Genomic DNA, 20,461 nt, shown 5'->3' on the forward strand with positions numbered 1-20,461 from the left:
GATTCTTCTTGGGATGTTGCAAGCCTTTGTTAATTCTCAGAGTTTAGAAAAAGTGGATTTTGACATTTTTGGCCAGTGTTTCATTGCTTTAATGGAGGAAGAGATCTTAAGATGTCCTTCCTATAAAATTGCTTTAGAGTACTTTTTAAAGATGGGATAGGGAAAAATCATAGAAAGGTAATATTTTCTGAAACTAGTGACCTGAGGGAACTTTGAGGAAAGGTGAGTGGATTAATGTTTTGTTTCTTTCTTTAATATTTATTTTTGAGAGAGAGAGGGAGAGGGAGGGAGAGAGAACATGTGCATGCACAAGTGGGGGAGGGACAGAGAGAGAGAGAGAGAGAGAGAGAGAGAGATGGAGACAGAGGATCCGAAGTGAGCTCTGTGCTGACAGCAGAGAGCTGATGCGGGGCTCAAACTCATGAACGGTGAGATCATGACCTGAGCTGAAGTCGGACGCTCAACCAACTAAGCCACCCAAGTTCCCCAGATTATTGTTATTTATACATATTATGTGATATTTATATATATTTCATAATATACTTATAAAAATATATAACGTGTATATTTATGTTTTATTACAAATTACTGTATTACCCAAAGATAATTGTTTGGAATAACATACAAACAAGGTTGTATTCCAGAGGTTTTTTTTTGAGTCTAGATGCTCATGGGAGTTTTACTGAATAGAAAAGTAAGAAGAGTAGTGTTCTCAAAAGTTTTCTTTTTTCATTTTGCTATTTTAGGTGTACAGAGCCAATGGGCCAGATGGAGCCATTGGCAGAGGTCAGAGAATCCACCTGCAATTATGGGACACAGCAGGGCAGGAGAGGTATGAGACCTTCAGTTATGTGTTTCTTACTGGAGGAAAGGGAAAACCAGCTATGCTCTTCACACAGTGCCTGAGCAGGAAAAGGCCAGCTGGTTGGTTGATTTGTACTTAGATAAGACATACTTCCAAATTAGCAGGAAATTTATCAATCCGAAATGGTAATGATGTGTCCTTCATACAAGGACAGAAGAAAATTGAATCCTTTTGAAAATAGACCATCTTACTTATGGTCTTTCTTCTTCTTTCTTCTTCTTTCTTTTCCTGCTTTCTCCTCCTCCTCCTCCCTCCTCTCTCTTTCTTCCTCCTCCATTCTCGTTCTACTCATTTGCTTAGACACTTTCCACCATTTACTTTTGCTGTTTACTCAGCCACAAAGACAATTGTAGAATTGCATGCATTATTCTTGATTGTTGAAATCTCATGGAAAATCTGATTGGAATTAACTCATATGGTCAGAGGTTGCTTGATCAAGATAAGTCACATGAAATCTTGATAAAAATTTCTTTAAGTTAGCTAGAAGCTGCTGTTTTCTCTAGTTTTCTTGAAGTATTCTTTTGTTTTTTAACTTTTTATTCTGGAAATATTCAAATATATACTGGAAAGGATAGTATAATAAAATCATGTACACATTTCCCAGCTTCAACAGCCATCGATTTGTGGCCTATCTCATTTCATTTATACCTCCACCTCTTTTTACCCTCACTCCTAAATTATTTTTAAGCAAATTCCAAATATCAGATTTTTTCATTTATAACTACTTTGGTAGGTATTTATAAAAGATAAGGACTCTTTTTTTTGTAAAAATGTTCACTAGAAATATTTGAGAAAATTTAAAATATATTAGATGACAAATTGATGTCAGTATTCTTTTCCGTAGAGTCTATGCCTGTCAGTTGCAGGCTTTGCATAAAAGTAAAATGGAAACGGACTTGAAACGGAGAGAGAAAGGATATAGCTAGATAAAACCTTGGAAGAGAGCACCAAGAAAGGCTAGGGACTGAGTCAATAGTACTCCCATCTTGAAGCCAAAGAAATGTTTTTCAGAGTTATTAAACTTCTTTAGAGACTGAAATTAAAAGGTTATGGAACCCATTGCAATGTCAGGGCAAGTTGAACTTTCTCAGGACAAGGAAAACCTACACAGCAGGCACCATTGCTTTTGGCCTAATTAACTCTTAATTGTACTGTGCATTCTTGGCTCAGACTAATGTATCATGAGCTAGTTCTTGTGGTCCCTGTCCAGCAGACTGTTTTTTCAAATCACATGCTCCATTAACACATAAATTTATGTAAGTGATAAATAACTGTAGTATACACTTTTGGAATATCATTATCTTTTTTTTAATTTTTAAAAACTTAAACAGATTGTTTTTATTTTATTTATTTTTATTCATTTAATTCCAGCATAGTTAACATACAGTGTTAAATTAGTTTCAGGTATACAATATAGTGATTCAGCAATACACTATACTGAGTTCGATACATTACTCAGTCCTCGTCATGAGAAATGTATTCTTAATTTCTTAATCTATTTCACCCATCTCTTCCCCCACCTCCCCTCAGGTAACGATCAGTTCTCTATAAGATTGTTTTTATTTAAATTTTTTAATGTTTATTTATTTTTGAGAGAAACACAGAGACTGCACGAGCAGGGGAGGCACAGAGAGAGAGGGAGGGAGGGAGACACAGAATCCAAAGTAGGATCCAGGCACTGAGCTGTCAGCACAGAGCCTGTTGCAGGGCTCAGACTCACAAACTGTGAGATCATGACCTGAGCTGAAATTGGCCGCTTAACTGACTGAGCCACCTAAGTGCTCCAAGATTGTTTTTATTTTAAAAGAAAATTCCAAATATAATTTTTGGAAAGTATCAGTATGTTTTGAAATATTCTTTCTAGCTCTAGATATCTCTTTACCATATTTTATAAGATACCCAATATCATTGATTATATATATATACCTTTATACTGATAAAATGATCTATTATAGCACACTTTGTTAAATCTTGTATAGTTAAGAGGTACCATATGCATGTATAATGTGAAGTTATTAGAAATTATGGCACATTATTAAACACCTAATTTGTTGTTGATGAATTATTGGAAGAGCTGAGGGAATTGCTGCTAGTTTTATATTTCAGGAGTGAGGCCATGATTTAGGTGACCAATCTGCTTTTATGTTCCTAGGTTTCGTAGCTTGACAACAGCATTCTTCAGAGATGCTATGGGGTTTCTTCTGCTTTTTGATCTGACAAATGAGCAAAGTTTCCTCAATGTCAGAAACTGGATAAGTAAGTGTTACTGTTTCCCTGTCTCCCACTGCCCACTTCCCATAATAAAATGCCCTCTTATATTCTACTTTTGGTGCAAGTTGTTTTGGAGGAGCTCCTAAGGTTTTACTTGAGGGGCAAAGATAACTAACATACTGTGCTTTTCCTGGTAATGTTAACTTTGATTTGCTCACCACTTCTTTTTTTTTTTTTTTTATAAGTGTTTTAAAGAAATGTTTATTTATTTTGAGAGAGAGAGAGCGAGAGCAAGCAGGGGAGAGGCGGGGAGAGGCAGAGAGAGAGAGGGAGAGAGAGAATCCCAAGCAAGCTCTGTCAATGTGGAGCCTGACGGGGGGCTCAAACCCACAAGCTGTGAGATTATGACTGAGCTGAAATCAAGAGCCAGAGGCTTAACTGACTGAGCCACCCAGGCACCCCTTTGCTGGGTACTTCTTATCCTATAGGCACATGGCAGCACTTTGCATGTAATCACTTTGGCTTTTCCACAGAGGGTGCTGTTAGCCCCATTTGATAGATAAGGAGACAGAAGCCCAGAGAAGATAAATCTTTAAGTATCTGCTTGCCTGTCGTATACTGTGAGGACTTGTATCATCCCAGGGCTTAACACATACATCACATAGATATAAATATGTTTTGAAGGCTTTGCAGATCATACCCCCAGCTCCATGTCTCTTCTGTACTCCGAGGTCCCTTTTCTGCCTTTAGGGCCAGAGCACTGGGCAGGAAGACCCATGATGGAAGACTCTAGAATTACATTTGCAAAAATGGTCACCAGTACTACACACACACACACACACACACACACACACACACACACACACACACCTTCATCTTGGCTCTTTGCAGAGATCCTAATCTCTTAAATGATTGGTTAGTAGCCACTTAAAATCCTGCTACTTGATCAAATAACAGTTTGCAAATGTACACTTTTATCTGTTGATGGTATTATCTGTGATGGTTCACACAGTGAACCCGCAAAGAACTGAAGACAAACAGTCTTGAAAGTGGTCATAAGCAAAGATTATGTCCGATGAGTGGCAGTTAGTAGACTGATAGCTAGCTCCTTAATGCTAATAATGGAAGCCAGTATTCAGTGGAATGTGATCTTTAGTAAGGTGAAAATATACCTGCCAAAATAAAATTCTACACCTTAAAAAATATTTCAAAAATAAAGATGAAAAAGATACACACACACACACACACACACACACACACACATATATATACATACACACATACATACATACATACATACACACACACACACACACACACACACACAATGGAGTATTGCTCAGCAATCAAAAAGAATGAAATCTTGCCATTTGCAACCACGTGGATGGAACTGGAGGGTATTATACTAAGTGAAATTAGTCAGAGAAAGACAAAAATCACATGACTTCACTCATATGAGGACTTTAAGAGACAAAACAGATGAACGTAAGGAAAGGGAAACAAAAATAATATAAAAACAGGGAGGGGGACAAAACAAAAGAGACTCATAAATATGGAGAACAAACTGAGGGTTAATGGAGGGGTTGTGGGAGGGGGATGGGATAAATGGGTAAGGGGCACTAAGGAATTTACTCCTGAAATCATTGTTGCACTATATGCTAACTAATTTGGATGTAAATTTAAAAAAATAAAAAAACAAGTTAAAATAAAATAAAATAAAACCAAAACAACAACAACAAAAAAACCTGATCCTTGTACTTAACATTAATATTAATGAATAAGATCTCTTGAATACTATCCTAAATCATTAATATACATTAACACTTTTAGCTCCATTTTCAGACAAGCACAATGAGACAGAAAGATACTGGTTTATCCAAGATTATGTGGCTAGTAAGTGAATGTATAGCTCCTGGGACCATGCTCTTAAGCATGACACCCATGGTTCACAAGTCTATCTCTGACAGTTTCTAGACTACATTTTCATTATTTCTTACCTGACCTAGTCTAATATCGTAATTTGTTGTCTTAACTCTAGTTTCATCTCCCTCAAATCTACTCTCCACATGGCTGCCAGAATTATTATTCTAGAAGATAAATATGATCTCATTAAAATGTTTCAATGGCTTCCTGTGGCCCATGATAAAGTACCAGATATTTTACATGCATTACAAGATGCTTCAAAATGTGCCACTGGCTGTCATTCTCATCTTCAGCTGATGGCTCACTGATCTTTGCTTCTGTAATTTTACTTTCGTTTTTACCACTGAGTTGCCCTTCTCCTATGTCTCATGAGGAAGCATCTCCTCATTTTCAGAGTGTTTGCTTAAATGTAAATTTCATGACCCCCATGCAATATTATGCATTTCTTCTTTAAATTGCCATAATAGTTTGTACATATTTTTATTATGATGTATGCTAAATTGCTATACTTGTTAACATGTCTTTCTTACATGAATCTGTTAAACTCTGATTTGTGTATGTCTTTTTAGCACCAAGCATGTTGCCTAGAATACAGTAGAAATTAAATGTGCTTTTTATGTATTTATGGAAGGAAGGAAGCAAGGAACAAATGAACTGAATTCTGGAAATATAAATCAATGTCTTTAATATTGAATATAGCAGAGTTTTAGAGGAGGTTATTAAATATGTTTCTAAATGTTAAAAAATACAACATGACCATTAAATCAGAATACAAAAAAAAAAAAATACCTACCATTTAAAACAACTTGGTGTTTTGGTATTATAAAAGGGTCATTGGCTGTGATTTTGATAGTAGAAAACCTTGTTTTTAAGAACCAGTTTTTAAATAAGTAATTTCTGTGGTGTATTGTGATTTTAAAAGGTTTTCCCATACTTTGTATCTGGTCCTCACAAGCTCTGGGAGAAGATTCAGGCAGGTGGCGTGTCTTTATTTTAGGATGAGGACTCTGGGCCTTAAATAGTAGTTGACTTCTCTGAGGACATGGAATTTTTGCTTTCAGATCAATAGGCTTTTTAAAATTTTTTTCTTTACATTTATTTATTTTTGAGAGACAGAGAGAGACAGAGCACAGAGAGAATGAGATGCACAATCCAAAGCAGGCTCCAGACTCCTAGCTGTCAACACAGAGCCTGACGGGGTGGGGGTGGAGGGGCTGGAACTCACAAACCATGAGATCATGACCTGAGCCCAAGTCAGACGCTTAACCAACTGAGCCACCCAGGCGCCCCAAGTTCAGTAGCCTTTTATGCACTTTCTCAACTAAATTGATCATTACCAGTTGAAGAGCTATTTAATATTTTAAGTATAGTTTCCCCAAATTTAGTTATGCTTCCTGGACTTGACTTTGTTAATGCCCGTGTTGCATACCTCATTATTTCTCTTACAGCTGAATGATGGTGGCTATTTTTAGTCCTTTATTTTCAGACCTTGCTTCTCATCTTCTTTTCAGTATCGTTAGAACAAATTCTGGGGCTGCCTGGGTGGCTCAGTTGGGTGAGCATGCGACTTCAGCTCAGGTCATGATCTTGCGGTTAGTGAGTTCAAGCCCCACGTCGGGCTCTGTGCTGGCAGCTCAGAACCTGGAGCCTGTTTCAGATTCTGTGTCTCCCTCTCTCTCTGCCCCTGCTCACTGATAGAAATGGAAACTCTGAGACAGATAAATCTTGTCTATCTGGATTTTTTAGCTAATTAGGTAAATAACAAAGTTATGTGAAATTATGTGTAATGTATGCATGTTATTTTGTTTTCCTTATAGTGTAAAAGAATTCTTACAGGTAAAGAAAACATATACATTTTGAGGATTTCATATCTTCAATGGAAAATATTCCCCCCCCCCCCAACCCATCTTTAAAAAAAAGAAAGTTATAATGTTCAGGGTCAGAAGTAATAGTATCAAATCTTAATTGGGAATAAAAATTTATTATGTATACGTTTTATTTTTCCTCCATTAGCATTTTGAGTATTACACGGATCATTCATTTCTTCTTTTTGGGGGGTGGGGTACATATCAGAACAAAGGTACTGTTGCATTAAACAGCTGATTCCTGGACTCTGATTAGCCTGGGGAGAGGAGGTCTGTGTCCTCCCTTTGATTCTCCAGACCTGTACTGGCAGTGCCTTTTCTTTTGACTCCGATTCTCTCCATGCCCTTTTGGGAAGGGGATACATACAAAGGTGAGCCCTGCTGAATCAGGAGACTGAACAGAGAGCTGAGTCCTCTAAGCCTAAATCCGAAATCTGAAAGGAATCAGGCAGTGTTGGATTCACTCATCTGTCTTCCTGGACCTCAGGGAAAAGCCCCTTCTACCCCCCCCCCCCCCACTCCACCCTTTTTTAAACTGGTTGGAGTTCTACTTACTCTTTAAAATCTGGGAAATTATGGCCTCCATGAAATTTTCTGTGATAACTGTAGTTGTATTAAACTTTTTTCCTCTTAGCTTCTATTTTGTACTACTTTGAGGATTTTTAGCATAATAGGTTGTAGTAGGTTTTTATGTATTTGCCTTTTTCTTCAGTGAGATTTTTAAAAGAATTGATAACTTTACTTTTTATATAAGTAAGTCAGTGTTTGTAGAAAAATCAGGAAGAAATAAAAATCGCCAATAATCACACTTACCAGAGTCTCCAAAATAAACACTATTAAACATCATTACTGGTAATACTCACCTAGCACTTCTAAATGCTTTAAAGATTAACTTAGTGGTTCTCAAATGTGCATCTGGATCACCCAGAGGGCTTATGAAAACGCGGATTCTGGGCCCCAGATCCAGCATTCCTGATTCAATAGATCTGGGGTGGGATCTGAGAATTTGCATTTGTAGTAAGTTCCCTAGTGATGGTGAGGTTGCTGGTCCATGGACCTTTCTTGGAGAATCACTGAATTAACTCATTTAATCCACACCTTAACCCTATGAAGTAAGTACCATTATTATTACCATTTACAGATGGGGAAACAACTTGGTCAGGGTCACACAGCTAGTAAATGGCGGGCCAGGATTCAACCTTAGACAGTCTGTTCTGAGTTCATGTTCATAATCATGACACTGGACACATGGGTTAATAGAACACAGAGACTCTCTGGAGACCAGAAAGGTTTCACAGTAGAGGTAACTGAGAGTCAAGTCTTAAAAGAATGGTCAAGATTCCTGGAAGGAAGGTTGTGGCTGGGTGTTCAAGCACATGGGGACAGAATGTGTACCAGCCTGGAGGAAAGAAAGGGCATGGCAGTCAGTGGAAACACAGTTTGGTTTTGCCTGTATAGGCCTTGTTGCCCGATTGTTCCTTGAAGGCAAAGGCCAGGGCTCTGAAATTCTGCACCAAGTATCTGGCCTATGTTAATGATCAGTGAATGCTTGCCGACTAGATTTTCTCTTGATAAGATATAATGAACATGACTTTGTAATGAGGAACTAAAATGTCAACACTATTCTGGTTAACCATGATAAAAATAGGCTATACCAACTTTGAGGTATGTCTTAATGTGAAAGTTTGGGCTGCTTTAATTTTGTTATGGGGTGTGATGAATAAGAAATAAGATTTGTTTAATTGCTTTTTAAAATTATGCCCATTTACGGGTTTTCAGGTGAAAAGAAATAAAAGCTGTGGAATAAGAATTATAGTCTCCGGCTTCCTCTTGGTTCTGGTGACAGAATCATTTATTATTTATTCTAAATTTTCTCTCAATCTTGTATCTTGTTTATTTTAATTGAATCGATTCTGCTTTAGGATAATAGAAAAATGTGAAAAACATTTCAGAGAGAAACAAGCTAGTTTGTATGAAGACCGTTCTCTTAAAAATGTTGTTGCATGGAAAGAAACCATAGGAAAAACAGAGCTTTAAGATTAGCAGTAAGTACTAAAATTTTCCAAGTATTTTTCAAATGGCCTTCAACAGAAAGATAGCCTCATGGGTGTATGCCCGTGGTTGCCACATGCACGTACATACTTTTGGAGGGTTAGCAACTTATCCCACTCCTCTCTGATATTTAAATAAGGTGAGGTATGAACTTAAGGATAAGTTTTACATATCTGTCCCATCCATTCGGTTTTGTTGATTAGGTTATTAATGCTTTTGAAAGCATTATATCATTTATGTCTCTCTATCCATTTACAGTTTTGAAGCACTTTTGCATATATTTTCCACTGACTGTACACTTATTTTCCTATAATAATTTTTCTTATAGGCCAGCTACAAATGCATGCATATTGTGAAAACCCAGATATAGTGTTATGTGGAAATAAGAGTGATCTAGAAGACCAGAGAGTAGTAAAAGAGGAAGACGCAAGAGGACTTGCAGAGAAATATGGGTGAGTGTTTCTGTGGAGAAATCTAGAGAAAACATTTCCAATTCAAACATTAGCACATGAATGGGTAATAGAAAATACAAAAGCAAAAAATCAGCACACTCGGATGTAAGCCTTGGGAGGTATAAATACCTACTTTGCATATTAATATGTGAAAATATAGGAAAAACACTGGGCGAGGGCTTTAATTTACTCTTTCAGTACCATTTTCTCAATCTCATAGTGTTTGAAGAAAGACACATTTGAGTGCAAATGCCCTAATTCTATAAGGCTGCTTTCCCAAGATGCAAGTAGGAGATGCAGGGGATAAGAAAATTATCTCTATTCAGCAAAAAAATTGCAAAGCCAGTTCATGTGCTGCTGTAGAGAGCCCCAGAATACAAGCAGGCCTATTGGCTTTGAAATTTCTATGCTGGGAGAGGAGTGTGAGGATCCCCTTGGTTTAGGTTGTGGTTTTGTTGTAGAGAATCATCTAAATACTGTCTTCCTTGAGCTCCGGAATAGGATCACAGTAGCAACAGCATTAATTGGCCATGAAAGAAGGGGTTAGCCTCCGCTTGTTAAACATGTCAGGGCACCTCTACAAAGGAATTTGTGCTCTACTTTGTTTCTCCCTCTAATACAATGAGAACTCAAATGTGTATGCATTAATTACCCTTGATGTAAGCAGGAGGCAGCAAGTGGAGTTGAGAAGGAAGGGAGGTTAGAGAGAGAGGTGGTGTGGTGTGCAGGAGATGCTACTGGTCCTGGTTGTTAGGCAGAATCCAAGGAGGCCAGAGGAGGCACTTTCTCTTTTTACTTGTGACAACTGCTTTGTTCTTCCTTGGATTGATGGAGGACCAGAAAACACTGGAGGATAGGGGTCACATTGGGAAGGGAGTAGAAGGATAGTTTGGCCAGGCGGGAAGAAGCCAGAGTCTGGGGACAGTTTTGAATACCAGATAAGGAGAGTAGGCTTAATCTCCTGGGGGACAGGAAGTTGCTGAAAGCCTTTGAACATGGAAGCATGTGATAAGTACTTGTCTATATCAGTCTAGGGTGGTGGGTGGGTGGGGTGAAATGGAGGGAGGAAAGACTAGAGACAGGGTGGGGCAGAGCAGGATTTTAAGTCTTTCTTAATTCTAGGGGTGGGGCAAGGCAGGGTGGGGCTGAGGAGCTGTGTGTATTCCCATCAACTATATTAGCTTACCCTGGCACAGATTTGCAGTAGGGTGTGGAGGTTTTCACTGTAGGATAGGTGGTGCTTAACTGTGTTAGAATCACCTGAGGAGCCAGGCACCTGTGTTCGCTCAGTCAGTTAAGTATCCTGAGTCTTGGTTTTGGTTCAGGTCATGATCTCATGGGTTTGTGAGTTCAGTCCCTACGTTGGGCTCAGCACTGCTGGCACAAAGCCTGCTTGGGATCCTTTCTGTCTGCCCTTTCCCCCTTCCTGTGCGCATGCTCTTTCTCTCTCAAAATCTTTATTTAGATACAAAAAAAAAAAAAAAAAAAATCTGAGGAGCTTTTAACAAATGCTTGTGTCTGGGCCTTACCTCTGAGCTTCTGAAATAATTGACCTGGAGCAGTTTATTAGGCAAGATTCAATCGAAGAAAAGTATACCTAAAAAAATTTGTTACAGGGATTTGTGGGAGCTGGTTAAACAGTTTCTGTAAAGTGTTGTTTCTAATGCTGAAGCTTGAAGTCCACAGGACAGGAAGTCAGGAAGGGAAGGTGGGTCTAAGATGAGAGAGAGCACCAGGAAACACCATCTAGGACCCATAATGACACATGAAACCCATGTCAGTACCTGCTGCCTCTGACCTGGATGGTGTGGATAGCTTAGAGAAGCCAGGGACCTTTGGCACAGAGCTAGGCACACTCACTTGGCCCAGGAGCTGGAGAAACTGAGAGGATCTTGGGGAAGGTGAAGCAGGTAGAGGTGTGTTTGCTGGTTTATGCCAACGAGATGAGCCAGAAGGTGAGCAACAATGTATGAGAGCTACGGAGTGGCAGCTGCTTTACTTCCACCCCCCAATACCCCCCACATCTCTCCTGTGATCTACCCTAACTAGAAAGGAAATTCTGGGGAATGTTCAGCCTAACCAAGTTGACCTGTTACAAAACCACCACAGGCAGGGGCCTGGACATTGATGTCTTTTAAAAGCTCTCCACTTAATTGTCATGTTAAAAGTACCTCTGGTGCTATTAACAAATACTCAGATCTGGGCCTCACCTCTGAGCTTCTGACACACTTGGTCTGGAGTAGTGATTCTGAGGTGGAGGCTGGCAGAGCCCCACAGGAGATTCTGATATGCTCATCTATTCTTGAGAGGCACTCCTGTAATGAATGTAGTGCAAAGGAAAGGGGGAGGGCCAGATACCAATGAGAATACTGAAGTGTCGAAACTGGGACCTGGAAGCTATGTTGCAAGTAGGTGAGGAGGAAGTGAGCGATGAAGCAATGGAAACCATGGACCTAGACCATGCTCTTGAGAAGTATGTGAATGAAGCCAAAAGAGGTAGGGCATCTAGGGGAGCTAGCTAGATCCAACAAGTATGTTCTCAAGTACTGGAGGGGAGCCAGGATTGACTTCTCCCCGCTCTGGGCTTTTTCAGCCTTTTGTTTATTTCCTCTGTTCTGGTTCTCAGGATTCCACATCCTCCCTGGTATCAAAGAGCCCAACATCGCCTTCTGTCTGTAGGGGGAATCTGGGATTGTAGGGAGACAGGGATTGTCTTTCATCTGTGTCCAGCTCACAAGCTCTGGGGAGTACTTCATAAGAGGGACTCAATCTAAAGTTTCTGAATTAAGTTAAAATGAGAGAAGGGATTAGCACATAAGATTATGGAATCTATTGGAGAAGAATGGAAAGGAATGGAAACAAAATTTTCTTAGGAATTAAGTTCTGTAGGCTTTTTGGCAATTTCAGGAGGAGCTATAATGAAACAGTTTAGTGCATATGCATTTCATAAATTTGACATCTAAGTTTAATGATTATTTTCACAGAATCTTTTTTTCATTTTTAATCATTAACATTTTCATTGGCTGTACTAAAGGGCTATGTTGGTCAGTTTATCTCTATGCTAAAAGTCATAAAATAGGGTACAGTTTATGATACATCTTGATATCATTTGTATATTTGATAAATTTGCATTTTCTGTTCCTATTGTGCTACTTTTCTCCCCAGTTCCTGAAAAAGGATCATTGGCTCACAAATGGTTCTCTTAAATATACATGCATTTGGAGAAAGACTTTGTCTTAGAAAAACTTTGAAAACGTAATAAAGACCATGTTACAGTACAAATATGGAACATAAGTCTGTGTCTGCAAGGACAGTAGATCTGAGAATAAGGATTTCATGGGGTAGTCAAAAATGGAAAGGGTGAATCGAATGCATGATGAAGAATATCAGAAGTTTTATTTTTAGTAGATTAATAATCCGTTTACCTGTAATTCCCTATAATATTTAGGTTTGTCTAGAACAAGTGCAAAATAATACTTTCTAGTATGTTATATTGAATAAAATTGTCAATGCAGTCAGAGAAAAGAGTAAAGCAGGTTTGCTCAAACTTGTACTGCTGCCAGTCAAAACAATTACAGTCTACAGTTGCTGAAACACTTGAAAAAATAGCTACAAAGTCAAATATGTTAGAAGAGGAAGCAGAATCCAGTATTGGCAACATTCTCTTTGAGGTGATACTATGGGATTTCAAGCCTTAGTGTAGTGCGGTTCAGAATCACCTGAATGCTGGGTCCCAAGGAGTTTCTTTATTTTATTTTTTAATATATATATATTTTTTATTTTTGAGAGAGGGAGAGCTAGAGAGAGAGAGAGGGAGACAGAGCTTGTGCGTGCACGCGCACACACACACACACATAACGCACACACAAACACACACGCGCCCGCGTGTGCGCGGGGGGGAGGGGCAGAGAGAACAGGGGACAGAGGGTCCCTAGTGGGCTCTGCATTGACAGCCTGATGCTCGGCTTGGACTCAGGAACTCTGAGGTCATGATGTAAGCTGAAGTCGGATGCTTAACAGACTAAGCCACCCAGGCACCCCCCACAAGGAGTTTCTGTTTCAGTAGATCTGGGCTGGAACCCAGAAATTTGTTTCCGATCCCTGGATGCTGCTTCTGCAGGTGGCTGAAGATAGCACTTTGAGAACCACTGGCATAGATGTCAGGTTACTATCAGACGTGCATGCTGGTGGATATTTTCCTTGACAGTATAGTTGGACAAATCATTATGCACAGAATGTGAAGCAGTTGTCTACTGTACCATGGATGGGTGAGGGAAATGTGCTCAATGACGCATCATTGGAAAATCCATGTTTTAGAGAGGAATGTTTTTCTTTCACAGTTGATTAAATCAGCTGTGGTATAGACTGGGAAGGGACTCTGGGGTTGGTACTGAGAGAGTATCCACCACAAGTGGGCAGGCAAGGACTTTGTGAGTAAAAATGGCTGCATCCAAATACCCTCCCAGACTCTTCTTTTTTCACACAGGTTAGTTGGTGGTCATTACAACCCTTTTGTTCGTGATTCAGAGTTGAAAGAAATAGAAAAAAATGTGACTACAAGAAAGGAGTGAAAATTGAATGTACATATTTCATGTGTCGTACAGAGGAACGGGTAGCAATTTTTTTAAATTGAGTAATAATTGACATATAACATTGTATTAGTTTTAGGTGTACAATGGGATGATTTGATACATGTGTTGCAAAATGAGCACCACAATAAGTTAACATCCATCACCACATATCATTACAATTTTTTTCATCTAATGAGAACTTTTAAGATCTACTTCCTTAAAGGCAGCAAATTTAAGACAACTTTTTCCCCACTGGAGGCTGTGAGCTATTGATGAGGAAGTTGCTCAAGAGTTTCTGGATTAAAAGATGTGTTAAAAACATTTATTTACAACATTATTGAGTACAGGCTATTTCTGGGGTTCAAGTGGCTTAGCTCAGGAGCATACTTAGTGTCCTTTGTGCGTTGAACTAGATGAAATGTGGTATGAATAGCTTGATGTCAAATAATTTGATTCTTTGCATACTTCATGACATCCTTCCTTTATACAAGAAACATTGATGTATTATTGGGCATGTTTAAAACCACACACATAAGCTGAAACTAAACATGCAAACTTTTTCAGAACCCCACACAACTCATTACAGGATCTAGATTTTATTTGGCACAACCTCCTAGTTTGAAACAGTCCATAAACCAGCCCTTTCTTATACATGGTTGTTCATTTAGCATTCAACAGACTTTGAAAAGTAGTGAGACTAATTATGTAATTTAGTAAAAAATTTCTCCATAATATCTGGATCCATACTGGAGCCAAATAACTAGAACCATTTGAAAGAACCCTCAAATATACTTGCTTTCATTTTTGACAACCTCTAACTGTAATCTAGGGTCTTCTAGTTTTGTGGAAATAAGTAGTAGAAAGGAAACCAGCCTGATGTGGATCCTGATCTATGGCATGAGCAGGATCTTGATATCCTGGTGAACAACTGTAAATGATCATAATACCCCCCCTCATTGATTTGAAGTAGTTAGCCATTTTGCTCATTTTATTTATTTTAAAATTTGTGATTAATCTATTTCTTTTAAAAAATATACCAAAATTGGATTCTGCATGCATTCCAAATGACTATTGAGTGGTTATTTTTGGACTGATATCACAGGTAGCTGCACAGGGTTTTTTCACAAGTTTGGTAATACTGCCTCTAGTAATGCTACATTAGCACCACCATGTGGAGAGAAGGGACAATATCACTATTTCTGTGGTTAAAAGGGGAATTGATCCTCTTGAATTTAAGCTAATTTTTAAAATTTTTTGCCTAATAAGTTTTCGGAAAAGCAGAATATTATTCTTAGAGTAGAAAAAACCCATTAGATCATCATTTATTGAGCACTTTTTGGATGCTAGGCTTGTGCTAAGTAAGCCCTTTACATGTATTATGTCAATTTCTCCTTACCGCAATGACCCCATGAACCACGGTTATCCTCTTTACAGATATGGAGAAGTGTTTGGATAATGTAGCCTGAATGCCTTCTAAAAGTGAACATCAAGAAGATAAGGACATAAAAACAGTACTAACTGCATCCACTAGATTCATCTTTGCCCTTAGGACAAGCAAGACAGTCCAGTTTTCAAATGTGAACTCAAAGGCACATGTCTGTTTCTGGAGCACCACTTATTGTGGAAAGATAGTCTTATTTCAGGGTCTTCTCTGTGGATCTCATTTGCTTCTCTGGCAGCGTAACTATCAGAGAGCAGAGAGGAGTGAATTTTAGCAGTCATTTATTCCTGTAGAAACAAAAACCGCATTGCCCCAGAGTCTTCTAAGGAAGACTCTGAATGATTAGTCTAAAGATTAAGGTTGTTAACCAGACTCCTGGTCCCATGACCTGGAGCTTCACAAATGGCAAGAAAATATACTTGACTGAGATGGTGTTGCTTGAATTTGGAATTAAAATTTAAAGTACATCTTATTAAAAGATGTACTATAGCAACATGAGTGACTTGAAAGTTTGTAACCTAATTCATATACCTTGAAGTTCTACCAATTAAATATTTAAGTTAGCAACTATATTAGACAATAGCTTATTGATCTGCTAGAGGCATCAATCATTTCTATCTTAGTATTAATCAGTGAAATAAGGTCCAGTTCTCTCTGCATTTGGTGAAGATCACTTGGGGGAATTAGGGATCTGATGAGGACTCAAGGTAGGCAGATGCTTTGGGGCATGAAGAACTCCGGCAAGGATGGATCCGAGTGAGCCATCCCTGATGTAGGAAGGAAGCATAGCATGGTCCCAGGTACTAGGATTTAGGGTAGTTCTGTAGATCAGGTACATTGTGGATTAAATCAGTAGTTTTAAGATAGTTTGAGAGTTTAATGTTGATAATGCTGCTCAGGTCTCTTGGAGTTATGACTGTCTCATGACTCAGTGACAGTGTTTCTATGGGATGATGTGTTCTTAGTGTTAAACAACAAAATTACAAACAAACTTTTGTAACCTAACCTATTTCTGCCTTAGAAATAAGAAACATTTATCAGCGACACATATATCAAAAATGACACATTTCTTGTGTGTCAGATTATGATATAGATGCTTTAAATGTTAACTCATTTAATCCTTATAAGACAATGCTGATAGTGTTTAGTTTTATGGATGAAGCAGGTAAGGCACAGAGTTTAATGGCTTGTCAGGGTTCCATAGTTGGTAAGAGGTTGTACTAGGATTCGAATCCAGGCAGGCTGGCTTCAGAGGTTATGGCTCCTAACCATTGTCAAAGATGTTTGCAACTTCCATGCATAGATTTTATAGTTCTTAAAAGTATTTTCAACTATGATTTTCATGTATGCCTCAAAAATAACTGTGAAGCAATTTTCAGGAGCAAGAGGGAAAAACTGTGGAAAGTAGAAACAGCTTAATAGATTCAGTTGAATTCATTGGAGCTCAGGACCTGAGTTTGAAAGCTATTTACATTGGATTTTGAGGGGATTTCAAAAAATTAGATGTGCATTATGATGACAAGAAAGTTCTTCTGTTCAACCAGTTTTATTCCCCCTTCTTTGTTTCTCTCCCTCCCTCCCTCCCCCTCCTCCTCCTTCTCTCTCTCTTTTTCTCTTTTTGTATTTCCAATTTCAGCTCATTATTCTTGGGGGGAATGATGAATTTTTCAGTTGCTTTTCCATGAAACAGTATATTTCTGAATGGTGGTAGAATGATTAAGCCTTCTTTTATTTTTATTTTAATTTTTTTGATGTTTTTATTTATTTTTGAGACAGAGAGAGACAGAGCATGAGCAGGGGAGGGGCAGAGAGAGAGGGAGACACAGAATCTGAAGCAGGCTCCAGGCTCTGAGCTGTCAGCACAGAGCCTGACATGGGGCTCGAACTCACGTACTGTGAGATCATGACCTGAGCTGAAGTCGGACGCCCAACCGACTGAGCCACCCAGGTGCCCCAAGCCTTCTTTTAAGTATGAGAAATTTTCTGTAGACATTAAATGATTCTTCATGGTGTAGTTAAGAAGAAGCATGATGAAGAAAATGTAAATATTTAAATTTTGAGAATTCTCAACCTATATTCCATTCTTACAACAATGGCAGCATCACACACTGTCCCCGTGATTCAGCTCAATAACATAAGTGCTCAATAAATAAATATTTGTTGAATCCCCACAAAGGATGCACTCCTCCCACTTGATCATCAAATATTGCATGTGACCAGGGGAGTGGGAAAGAGAGACGCATTATCTTCATTTTATGGATAAGGCAACAGATGAAGATGGAATTAAGAAGACTGACAGTAAGCAAAGGTGTTGCCAGGCAGGTTTAAAAACACTAAGAACATGTAATTTGCCCAGCATACTGTTTCCTGATTAAGGTATGTTAGCATCAGGATACAGAGGGGTATGAACATGGACATGGTTGAATCAGTAGAGCAACTGTGTCTCGTAGTACTCACAGATGGATGGATAAATGTTCATTGGAGAGTTCCTCAACCAGTTTTTAAGAGCTAGCCTGGAGCAGGAGAGAAGTGCAGAGGTCCAGTTGCAAGTCCTATCAGCTCCTACAGGAAGTGTGCAGATAACAAGACAGCCTCATGAGGAATCATATGGAGAAATAGCCTTCCATTCCTATACATGTACCCCCTACTGTACTGCTGCTGCCCTTTTTTTTTAATAGAGAGGGGGTACATGCAACATTGCGAGGGCAGTGGTGGAGGTGGGGAAGAGGGAGAGGGGGAGGGGAGGGACTGGGGGAGAGGGACAGAGAAGCCCCTGCAAGGAGCCCATGCAGGCTCGATCTCAGATCTCAGGATGGTGAGATCATGACCTGAGCCAAGGTGAAGAGTTGTCAGATGCTTAGCCAACTGAGCCACCCAGGCGCTTCCCCCCTCCCCCACTATGGCATCTTAGTGACATGAGAAGCAAAGCAGCTGTGAGAAGAACTGGAATCAAGCTGGAATCACGCAGCTGTGGATTCAAATCCTGGCTCTGCTACTTTGTATCTTTATGAAACTTGGAAAATGACTTCACCTTTCTGAGCCTCGGTTTAATCATCTGTGAAATGTGAATAAAAATTTCCAGAGGTTTTTCTCTGTTAGGAATTCAGTGTCAATTATTTTATTGTCTTCTTTTGATTTTTGATGTAAAAGCACTAGGAAGTTTAAAAATATATATATTTATAAAAGCTCTCAGGTGGAAGCTGCTCCTAGCCAAGAAATAATAAAAGAGGAACTGAAATTGTAATCAGAGTCACTGATGTGGCATTAACATACTAGGAGAACACAGGAAAACAAAGATATTCTCCAAAAAAAGTAATACTGATGGAGAATTGTAAAGTCCCTCTAAATGTAAGGAACATTTAACTAGACTCAATTGCAATACCCACAGAGGTGCTCAAACAACTTTCTTTTGCAGTTGTTATATCTCAGAGCATTTTGGTCAGGTTCCTTACTAAATGGTGGAAATGGAATTGATAGTTTGAGGAAATACAGTTTTATCACTGTTTTCATGGCTTTACTAAGAAGCAGGAAGAATTTGGCAGTTGATTAATCCTGTTTCAAGAACTAACTCAAATGTATACAAGGTGGCCACTGAAAGAAGACTCATTTCTCTGGACAAAAGACATGAATAGACACTTCTCCAAAGAAGACATCCACATGGCCAACTGACACATGAAAACATGCTCAACATTACTCCTCATCAGGGAAATACAAATCAAAACCACAATGAGATACCACCTCACACCTGTCAGAATGGCTAACATTAACAACTCAGGCAACAACAGATGTTGGCGAAGGTACAGAGAAAGAGGATCTCTCTTGCACTGCTGGTGGGAACGCAAACTGGTGCAGTCACTCTGGAAAACAGTATGGAGGTTCCTCAAAAAATTAAAAATAGAACTACCCTACAACCCAGCAATTGCACTACTAGGTATTTATCCAAGGAATGCAGGTGTGCTATTTCAAAGGGGCACATGCACCCCAAAGTTAAACAGCAGTACTATCAACAATGGCCAAAGTATGGAAAGAGCCCAAATGTCCGTCGATGGATGGATGGATAAAGAAGATGTGTTGTATATATATAAGGGAATATTACTTGGCAATCAAAAAGAATGAAATATTGCCATTTGCAACTACGTGGATGGAACTAGAGGTTATTATGCTAAGCAAAATCAGAGAAAGACAAATAGATGACTTCACTCATATGAGGATTTTAAGTTACAAAACAGATGAACATAAGGGAAGGGATGCAAAAATAATATAAAAACAGGAAGGGGGACAAAACATAAGAGACTCTTAAATATGGAGAACAGAGAGTTACTGGAGGGATTGTGGGAGGAGGGATGGGCTAAATGGATAAGGGGCATTAAGGAATCTACTCCTAAAATCATTGTTGCACTATATGCTAACTAACTTGGATGTAAATTTAAAAAAGAAATAAAAAAAGAAAAAAGAAGACTCCTTTCTCAAGATTATATGAAAAGCAGTCTTAATAGTTTAGAAACTATGTTTTGTGAATTATTTAAAAATTTCACATATATCACAGGTCCTTGGGTAAACAAAGACTGATGTCCTTGAGAAACTCTGAGATGATGTAGAAATCAGAATGTCTTCAAGTTTATGACCAGAGAATACAGGCTAGAATTGACAAGTGGCAAAGCCTTTGACAAACACAGCCAGAGAGCGTGCATTTTTCTCCACTGTCAGTGCATGTGCAGCATGCAGTCGAAGGGATTTGTTTTGGAAATCCTCATACAAAGCAGATTAATTTGGAACCAGTTAAACATAATGGTTGAGTTGGTTTCACTGGAATCAAGCAGCTGTGGATTTAAATCCTGGCTCTTCTACTTTGTATTTTTATGAAACTGGGAAAATTACTTCATCTTTCTGAGCCTCTGTTTAATCATCTGTGAAATGGGGGGTGGGGGACACCTAGGTGGCTCAGTCAGTTGAGTGTCTGACTTTGGTTCAAGTCATGATCTCACAATTCATGGGTTCGAGTCCCATGTCAGGCTCTGTGCTGACAGCTCAGTCTGGAGCCTGCTTCACATTCTGTGTCTCCTATCTCTGCCCCTCCCCAA

General features: G+C 38.9%; 1 protein-coding gene across 7 annotated transcripts in view; it reads left to right on the forward strand.

The window, feature by feature from the left end:
* Positions 1-20,461, forward strand: part of RAB27A (RAB27A, member RAS oncogene family) — a 75,472-nt gene that overhangs the window by 52,430 nt on the left and 2,581 nt on the right. For all 7 annotated transcript variants that reach the window (XM_042941969.1, XM_042941964.1, XM_042941968.1 and 4 more), the window contains 3 exons: positions 747-832; positions 3,018-3,121; positions 9,245-9,368. In XM_042941969.1, coding sequence (XP_042797903.1) covers positions 747-832; positions 3,018-3,121; positions 9,245-9,368 — 314 coding nt within the window. The remainder of the gene's footprint in view (positions 1-746; positions 833-3,017; positions 3,122-9,244; positions 9,369-20,461) is intronic.

This window comes from Panthera leo, chromosome B3, assembly GCF_018350215.1.
Source record: "Panthera leo isolate Ple1 chromosome B3, P.leo_Ple1_pat1.1, whole genome shotgun sequence".
Lineage (NCBI taxonomy): Eukaryota > Metazoa > Chordata > Mammalia > Carnivora > Felidae > Panthera > Panthera leo.